The sequence below is a fragment of the Pan troglodytes genome, chromosome 23, assembly GCF_028858775.2.
Source record: "Pan troglodytes isolate AG18354 chromosome 23, NHGRI_mPanTro3-v2.0_pri, whole genome shotgun sequence".
NCBI lineage: Eukaryota > Metazoa > Chordata > Mammalia > Primates > Hominidae > Pan > Pan troglodytes.
The window spans coordinates 12,369,773-12,379,455 of NC_086016.1; the positions used below are offsets into that span (position 1 = coordinate 12,369,773).

Below are 9,683 nucleotides of genomic sequence, written 5' to 3' on the forward strand. Positions count from 1 at the left end.
AGACTGAGGGGAGGGTGGGGCATGAAAGACAGGGAGGTGCCCAGGGCAGGCAGGTTCCTGCCTTGACAGCACCAACAGGAGCAGGCATCTCTCCACGGACTGAGGCGCCGGGCAGGGAGGGGATGGTTCCTGAGAGGCCAACCCGCCTCCCAGTCCTGGGCCCCGGCGCTGGCGGAGGCCTCCTGGACACGGACACGCACGCACATGCGCACGCACACGCACAGACGCTGCCTGGATTTTGCTTTGGGTTCCCTCTTCTCACTGCTGACCCTGGATTGAAACGATCTCCCGGCGGCCGCCGCCGCTACCTGGTGCCCGCAGGTGCCTGCAGGAGTCCTGGGGCCAGCTGGCCTGGATGTAGGTCAGCACGCGGGAACAGTACAAGTGGCTGCGCTTCAGCGAGGACTGTCTGTACCTGAACGTGTACGCGCCGGCGCGCGCGCCCGGGGATCCCCAGCTGCCAGTGAGTGCCAGGTCTCCCGCGCCCGCGGTCCCACCGCCGCCCACCGCCCCGCTCAGGCCCCGGCCTTCTTCATCCAGGTGATGGTCTGGTTCCCGGGAGGCGCCTTCATCGTGGGCGCTACTTCTTCGTACGAGGGCTCTGACTTGGCCGCCCGCGAGAAAGTGGTGCTGGTGTTTCTGCAGCACAGGCTCGGCATCTTCGGCTTCCTGAGGTGGCGGGGCCGGTACCCTTTGGGACCGCAGCTGTGGCCGGAGCGGCGGGGACTGGGTGGGAAGGGAGGGGCGGGGCCTGGGGCGGGGATGGGGGGGTGGGGCCGCGAGGCGGGGGCGGGGCCTGGCGCTTGGTGGAAGGGGCGGGCGCTCCATACCGTCTGGATGGGGCGAGCTAACTCCAAGGAAGGGGGTGTGGTCACAGGACTGGGTCTTAGAGGAGCAAGGCTGGGCTGGGTGGGGGAAGCCCAGGAGGGCAGCCCAACGCGCCCCGACTGTCGAGGCCCGGGACCCTGACAGTGAACCCCACACGCCCAGCACGGACGACAGCCACGCACGCGGAAACTGGGGCCTGCTGGACCAGATGGCGGCTCTGCGCTGGGTGCAGGAGAACATCGCAGCCTTCGGGGGAGACCCAGGAAATGTGACCCTGTTCGGCCAGTCGGCGGGGGCCATGAGCATCTCAGGACTGGTGAGAGCAATGCCCAGACGGACCCAGCACAGGCTTAGGCTCCTGCGTTCCCACAAATGTATGCTCCACTGCACAGGCCATGTGCAGATTTGCGTGTACAGGAACGTGCCTGCCACAGAAATGCTCTCGCCCCTGCCAAGGGTACAGCCCCTCACAGCCAAGGATGTCTCCTCTGTTGAGGGATAGCACTGATGAGAAAACTGAGCCCCAGGAAGGGTAGTGCTGAGGCTTGGGGTAATCAATGAATCCAGGTGCTACCCAGCACCTTCTGCCTCTCCACATTCCCCCAGAACTCTATCCCCTGAACAGAGCCCACCATCTGCCCCCTGGGCAAGGCTAGGACCTCACACCAGGCCTGCAAGCCAGGGGCATGAGTTGACGGGCTTTGCCCCTGACTCCTGTGTGACTGCTGACCTGGGATGTGCCTGGAATGTGGGTGTACTGTAAGATGCCCTGTGAGGGGCATATGGCTAGGAAGTGAACACATCACACAGGACATTGCTGGCCACAGTCATAATAATACTCAACAGCTGAGCACTTCCTGTGTGCCAGGCATTCTTCTAAGCACCTTATGTGTCGTCATCCATGTAATTCCTTCAATAGTCCAAAAAGAAAAGTACTGTTGTCTCCATTCTACAGAAAAAGAAACGAAGGCGAGAGAATTAAGCAACTTTATCCAAAATTCACTAAAAAGCAGAGGAAAAAAAAATTTTTTTTTTTGAGATGGAGTTTCGCTCTTGTTGCCCAGGCTGGAGTGCAATGGTGTGATCTCAGCTCACCATTACCTCCACCTCCCAGGTTCAAGCGATTCTCCAAAGCAGGGAAAGATTGTAAGCAGCAAAGTGACATGATCAGATGTGCATTTAGAGAGATGGCTCAGCCTGCTGCATGGGACTGGGTTGGCAAGAAACAGGAGCAGAGACTCGGAGAGCTACTGGGAGGGGCAGGGATGGGGATAGGATATATCCTAGGAGAGATCATGGGGCTGGCTCTAAAGCAGGGGCAGGAAAGATGGAGAGCAGAGGATGGCTCAGAGTGATCCAGGAGGCCAAATGGGCAGGACGAGGGCAGCTGGGGTGTGGTCATTAGCAGAGATAGGGAAGGCCCCTGGGGCTGGGGGATGGTATGGGGTAAGGAATGCCACCCAGACAGGGATTGGCTGGAGCAGGTTTGGGGCACATGAAGTCTGAGGTATCCAAGGGACAGGATGGGAGGCCCTAGATGTACTTGTTCCCCCAACTTGGGCAGTGGAGAGAGGCTAACAGCTGTCAGCGCAGGTAACAACCTGGGGAAACCATGAGGTCCCTTCCACCTACCCCTCATTTCTAGCCCTAAAGTAGAGGGAGACCCCTTTTCCACACCAGCAGATTCCCTCCCCCAATCTCACATCCCCTCTGGAACCCACTGGGGCCCACTGTACAGACCAGAGGCAGGAATACCACTGGCTTTAGGTCTAGGACATCACCCTAGGACTTCTGACTCCCTCCCAGCTACTTGCCCGTCCTGGCTTCACTCAGGCTGCCTGCCCATGGCCAGACAGATGCCCAGAACAGCCCAGGTGTCTCTACTTGGGCATCTCACGGGTGTATTCCTCCCTGTTCTTGCAGATGATGTCACCCCTAGTCTCAGGTCTCTTCCATCGGGCCATTTCCCAGAGTGGCACCGCGTTATTCAGACTTTTCATCACTCGTAACCCACTGAAAGTGGCCAAGGTGAGTGCCTCTCCTTCCCCAGGGCTCAGCATGGAAGGGCAGGATGGAAGCACCCCTGAGCATCCCTTCTTCTCTCTATAGAAGGTTGCCCACCTGGCTGGATGCAACCACAACAGCACACCGATCCTGGTAAACTGCCTGAGGGCACTATCAGGGGCCAAGGTGATGCGTGTGTCCAACAAGATGGTAGGTAGAACATTCCAGCTGTCTGACCTGGCTGCCTGAGGGCCATCCTCCTATCCTGGTACCCAGCCACCCCCAACTACTTCCCCAGGGACCCTGTCTCAAGAGCACACGAGGGAGACTTCCTTTAACTCTGATCCCTTCCTCTCCCCCACAGAGATTCCTCCAACTGAACTTCCAGAGAGACCCTGAAGAGGTAAACAGGCCACATTCTGCAATTTGAGTATTTATTTAACACCTACTTTGTGCCAGGCACTTGGGATACTTAGGGAATTGTTCAGGCCAAGATCCCTTCCCTAGTGGAGCTGATGTTCCGGTGGGGAAGGAGAATAAACCCTATAAATAAATATATTGTCCACCTCCTTAGAAGGTGATAAGTGAATAGCAAGGAATGGAGAGGGTAAAGGGGTTGGACATGTTGGGAGGTATGGACTTTTAAATAGAATGGCTAGAACAGGACTCAGTGAAGTGAAATTTAGCAAAGATTTTCAAGAGGTGAAGGAGTGAGCTATACAGATGCCCGCGGCCATCCCAAGTCCACGTAATTTGGTCCTGCCTATCCTGCTGCCCTCCCACACCCATCCTCCTGGGGCTCACCATGCCAGCCCCAGCCTTTTCCCAATCAAAGAACCTAGGCTAGAGCAGCCTCTGAAGGGGCACCCAAGCTCGCAGGGACCCTGGGAAGATACTTGAGGAGACTGGCTGGAAATGCCCTTTGCCTTGTAGATTATCTGGTCCATGAGCCCTGTGGTGGATGGTGTGGTGATCCCAGATGACCCTTTGGTGCTCCTGACCCAGGGGCAGGTTTCATCTGTGCCCTACCTTCTAGGTGTCAACAACCTGGAATTCAATTGGCTCTTGCCTTACATAAGTGAGTAGGAGTTCAATTGGCTCTTGCCTTACGTAAGTGAGTACCATAGTGGAGGCAGGGAAGGATGCCTCTTGGACGGTGCTGGGCACCAGGTCAGATGCCAGTAGCCCCTCTGTGGATGCCCTATGTTTGGGAGCCTCCTGTAGTCCCTGTACAGTGAAAACTGGCCATGAATGATGGAGGGGAAGAAGGGAGAAGTATGGCCTGTTGGAGATTTGAGGGCCACAAATTCTCAGATCATAGTTTAGAGGGGTTATGATGTTCATTCCCAAGCCTCTAGGCAACTGCAAATCCTGAAGCCCTCCCTTGCTCCTGGGTCAGGGTAGATGCCCCAACTCAGGATGGACCCCCACTCAGTACCACTTCAGCTCTGGCCCAGGTGGTAGTGATGAGCAGGATGGGAGCAGGGGGACAAGAGTCATGGGCCCTTCCTGGGCTGTGTGCTGTGTCTGATAACTCATCATTAGATGGGCAAGACCTTTGGGGCCTTTGTAGCTCTGGCCAAAATCCCTCCTAATGCTCAGGCCTGACCCACACTGGGGTCCTTGTCTTGTGAACAGATCATGAAGTTCCCGCTAAACCGGCAGGTGATGAGAAAGGAAACCATCACTAAGATGCTCTGCAGTACCCACACCCTGTTGGTGAGGGACCCAGCTGGCAGGGGTGCTCAGTTCCGACAGGGTTGACCCCCCCGTTTTTTTTTTAACCTAGTAGCTGCTCTTTGCAAAGGGGCTCACAGCCAGGGTAAGGATCTTTCTTGGAGGGTCTGGGGTTTGCTGTGGGATCAGATGACTGCTTACAGGTAAGGTGCTCAGGGTCACAGGGGCAGTTATGCAGTAAAATCAGGGGTTACAATCAGCAGAGACAGAAACTTTCCCAGGAAGCTCCCTTTTTTCCCCCTCCCAGGCCAAAAACTCCTGGGGGGCTGAGCATGGATCCAAGTCACTGGTGGGCCCACCTCTGGCCCAGCTGGCACCCAGGCCTCAGGTAGGTGTGGCCTCCTCACTCAGAATATCACCAAGGAGCAGGTACCACTTGTGGTGGAGGAGTACCTGGACAATGTCAATGAGCATGACTGGAAGATGCTACGAAACCATATGATGGACATAGTTCAAGATGCCACTTTTGTATACGCCACACTGCAGACTGCTCACTACCACCGAGGTATGCGGGGTCCCCAAGAGTGGCCACACTGGCCCCGTCCACTCTCCAGGTGTGCTGTTTACCAACTGGGCTTATCGACTGCTCCCCTACCCTCTCTGTACTTCTGGGCTAGTATAGGATTCTAAGATATCACAGAGGAGGCAGCATGCTATCAACTACAAGAGAGGAAGGGGCCAGGCACGGTGGCTCGCGCCTGTAATCCCAGCACTTTGGGAAGCTCAAGTAGGTGGATCATTTGAGGCCAGGAGTTCTAGACCAGCCTCACCAACATGGTGAAAACCCATCTCTACTAAAAATACAAAAAAATTAGCCAGCTGTAGTGGTGCATGCCTGTAGTCCCAGCTACTCAGTAAGCTGACGCAGGAGAATCACTTGAACCTGGGAGGGGGAGGTTGCAGTGAGCCAACATCACACCACTGCACTCCAGCCTGGGCAACAGAGCGAGACTCCATCTCAAGAAAAAAAACAAAAAAAGTATAAGAGAGGAACTGTTCTTCCTTAGGAACAAGGGCAGGACCTCAAACAGTCCAGAGGAGAAGCCTGGGGTGGTCAGGGAAGGCTTCCTGGCTGAGAGGACAGGCTTAGGGGCACCTTGAAAGTTCAGGCTGACTGGGGCTAGGGGAACATGTGGGTAACAGGTTAAAGTGGGGGGGCTGGAAAATGCAGACACCAAAGACCCTTCAATATGAGGCCAAGAAAGGAAGGTTCAGAACAGGGAAAAGGAAGGCTTCCATGATCCTGGCCCCAATCCTGTGAATTAGGTTTTAGTATTCTCAGTCTGAAGATAAGGAATTATTGATACAATTCAGAAAGGTAGAGCAACTTGCTTTAGGTCACACAGCGAATGAGTAGTGCAGACAGGATTCAAGTCTGCCCCCTTGATTCTGAAGCCAAAGCTCTTTTTCCTGCTTGGTGCAGGTGAGTGGGAGGCATGGGGTGGATGAGAAGCCTAGGCAGAGGCTTTTCCTGCATCCCTCCTCAGTTTCCCTATTCACAGATGCCGGCCTCCCTGTCTACCTGTATGAACTTGAGCACCACGCTCGTGGAATAATCGTCAAACCCCGCACTGATGGGGCAGACCATGGGGATGAGATGTACTTCCTCTTTGGGGGCCCCTTCGCCACAGGTGCAAAGGTCCCACCTGATACCCCAACTGGGTGTCCAGTCTCCCACCTCTGGATGCAGACCCACCCCTCCATCGGCTGGCCACAGGGAGCTCACCAGTTCCTAATCTGTGATGCTCTCCCAAATGAAAGTCTTCTGCTCCGGAAGCAACAGAAGCAGCAGGAGTAGGGTGGGAGGTCAGTGTCCCCTGCTCTGTCCGAAATCCCACATCCCATTCTGCCCCCAGGCCTTTCCATGGGTAAGGAGAAGGCACTTAGCCTCCGGATGATGAAATACTGGGCCAACTTTGCCCGCACAGGGTGAGTCTGCCCCCCAGCACATCTGGGCATTCTACCTTCCCAGTGCTGGACCCGAAGAAGCCAGCTGCTTTGGATATTTGCCCCAGCATGTCCTACAGGAACTGCCCAGTCGGCCCAACCAGGGTGCCCCTTCTTCTTCAGCTTTCCCCAGTCAGTCACCGGATCCTAAACGTCTCTAGAATGTGTCCTTCTTGATCCATGACCCACACTCTTCATTCACTCAAGCATTCCACAGTCATTCACCACTGCACTCTTTTGGGCCCAGCCCCAGTACTGGGAGCTGGAATTCAAGGATGTTGCAGACATGAGCCCCATCCTCCAGCAGCTCACCACATAAAATCAGGAAATTAAAATCTGGTATGCTGAGAGCTGTACTGGGGGAGCACAAGGCACTTTGAGAGCATAGAGGAGGTGTCTGGCCCAGCCTAGGGGGCAGGTGACATGTAAAGAGAGCTTTGGCTAGCCTTGTGACTATTTTCTTAGTCTCACTCTGTCACCCAGACTGGATGCAGTGGCGCAATCCCAGCTCACTGCAATCTCCGCCTCCCAGGTTCAAGTGATTCTCCCGCCTCGGCCTCCTGAGGAGTTGGGATTACAGGCCACCACGCCTGGCTAATTTTTGTATTTTTGTAGAGGTGGGGTTTCACGTTGGCCAGGCTGGTCTTGAATTCCTAACCTCAAGCTATCCACCCACCTCGGCCTCTGAAAGTGCTGGGATTACAGGCATGAGCCACTGTGCCTGGCCTCTCTCCTTTCAATTCATCCTCCTTATGACACTCAAAGTGTCTTTCTTTTTCTTTTTTTTTTTTTTAATTTTTTTGAGACAGGGTCTCACTCTGCTGCCCAGGCTAGAGTATAGTGGTGCAATCACAGCTCACTGCAGCCTTGACCTCCCAGGCTCAAGCAATCCTCCCACTTCAGCCTCCCAAGTAGCTGGGACTACAGGCACATACCACCATGCCCGTCTAATTTTTTTTTTTTTTTTTTTTTTTTTTTTTGAGACAGAGTCTCGCTCTGTCACCCAGGCTGGAGAGCAGTGGTGCAATCTCAGCTCACTGCAAGCTCTGCTTCCCGGGTTTATGCCATTCTCCTGCCTCAGCCTACTGAGTAGCTGGGACTACAGGTGCCTGCCACCATGCCTGGCTAATTTTTTTGTATCTTTAGTAGAGACGAGGTTTCACCATGTTAGCCAGGATGGTCTCGATCTCCTGACCTCGTGATCTGCCCGCCTCGGGCTCCCAAAGTGCTGGGATTACAGGTGTGAGCCACCACGCCTGGCCTAATTTTTTTATTTTTTTAGAGATGAAGTCTTGCTATTTTGCCCAGACTGGTCTCCAACTCCCGGGCTTAAGCAATTTTCTCACCTATGCCTCCCAAAGTGTTGGTCTTACAGGCGTTAGCCACCATACCCAGCCCAAGGGGTCTTTCTGAAATAACATCTGACCAAGTCACTCTCCTGTTTAAAACTCTTCATGGCTTCTCTCTGCCTCCAAGATAAAGTCCCAGCTCCTCAACCTTGCATGAAAGGCCTTTCAAAATCTTTTCTATGTCATCTCCTTTCCACTTCGATCCCTTTCACACGCACTCTTTTTTTTTGTTTTTGTGTTTGTTTTTGAGACAGAGTCTCGCTCTGTCACCCAGGCTGGAGTGCAGTGGCGTGATCTCGGCTCACTGCAATCTCCACCTCCCAGGTTCATGCTATTCTCCTGCCTCAGCCTCCCGAGTAGCTGGGACTACAGGCACCCGCCACCTCGCCCAGCTTTTTTTTTTTGTATATTTAGTAGAGACAGGGTTTCGCCATGTTAGCCAGGATGGTCTTGATCTGCTGACCTCGTGATCCGCCCGCCTCAGCCTCCCAAAGTGCTGGGATTACAGGCATGAGCCACCAGGCCTGGCCACACACACACTCTGTTTTTACCTAACTCTTGACTTGTGCTTCCTCCAAAAGCCTTGGTCTTTTATATCTCTCAACCTGGCACATACTGTTTGCTCTGCCTGGAAGGCCCACCCCAATACACACTTTCCTACTCTTTATTAAAGTTCTAAGTATCATCTCCGTAAAGCCCTCTGGAACCCCAATTCCCAAGGGCAAATTAAATGAGGGAAGGGTGAAAGAAAGAAGCAGGATGAAAAGGAACACAGGTAGTCCTCTCTTTTTTATTTCTGGGCAGAAACCCCAATGATGGGAGTCTGCCCTGCTGGCCACGCTACAACAAGGATGAAAAATATCTGCAGCTGGATTTTACCACAGGAGTGGGCATGAAGCTCAAGGAGAAGAAGATGGCTTTTTGGATGAGTCTGTACCAGTCTCAAAGACCTGAGAAGCAGAGGCAATTCTAAGGGTGGCTATGCAGGAAGGAGCCAAAGAGGGGTTTGCCCCCACCACCCAGGCCCTGGGGAGACTAGCCATGGACATACCTGGGGACAAGAGTTCTACCCACCCCAATTTAGAACTGCAGGAGCTCCCTGCTGCCTCCAGGCCAAAGCTAGAGCTTTTGCCTGTTGTGTGGGACCTGCACTACCCTCTCCAGCCTGACATCCCATGATGCCCCCCTACTTCACTGTTGACATCCAGTTAGGCCAGGCCCTGTCAACACCACACTGTGCTCAGCTCTCCAGCCTCAGGACAACCTCTTTTTTTCCCTTCTTCAAATCCTCCCACCCTTCAATGTCTCACTGTGGCTCCTTCTTATGGGAGGTCGACCCAGACTGCCACTGCCCCTGTCACTGCACCCAGCTTGGCATTTACCATCCATCCTGCTCAACCTTGTGCCTGTCTGTTCACATTGGCCTGGAGGCCTAGGGCAGGTTGTGACATGGAGCAAACTTTTGGTAGTTTGGGATCTTCTCTCCCACCCACACTTATCTCCCCCAGGGCCACTCCAAAGTCTATACACAGGGGTGGTCTCTTCAATAAAGAAGTGTTGATTAGACCTGAATTTCTCCACCTATAAAATGGGTGTGTGAAGTGAATGATGTCTCAATTTCAGCCCTGAGAGAAAGGAAGTATTGCTGACTGTTCCTTAGTGGGCTGCGCCTGGATGCTACACTCAGTCAAAGGGTGCTACTGCAAAGTTGCCTGGGGTACAAAACACTTGCCTTTTGCCTTCATGGTCTCAAGTGCACCCCTCAGGACAGCAGGACAGCCACACCCCACGCTCACTTGTCCATCAGTTTAGGTCTTA

General features: G+C 54.0%; 1 protein-coding gene across 1 annotated transcript; it reads left to right on the forward strand.

The window, feature by feature from the left end:
• Positions 1-343: 343 nt before the first annotated feature.
• On the forward strand, positions 344-9,431 carry LOC107973185 (carboxylesterase 4A). The gene is given in 12 exon segments (XM_054675511.2): positions 344-463; positions 541-674; positions 991-1,144; positions 2,752-2,856; positions 2,938-3,042; positions 3,197-3,235; positions 3,766-3,906; positions 4,471-4,551; positions 4,921-5,074; positions 6,072-6,200; positions 6,426-6,498; positions 8,670-9,431. Coding segments are annotated over 12 exon segments (1,392 nt in total). The 5' UTR covers positions 344-355; the 3' UTR covers positions 8,839-9,431.
• The last annotated feature ends 252 nt before the right edge of the window (positions 9,432-9,683 follow it).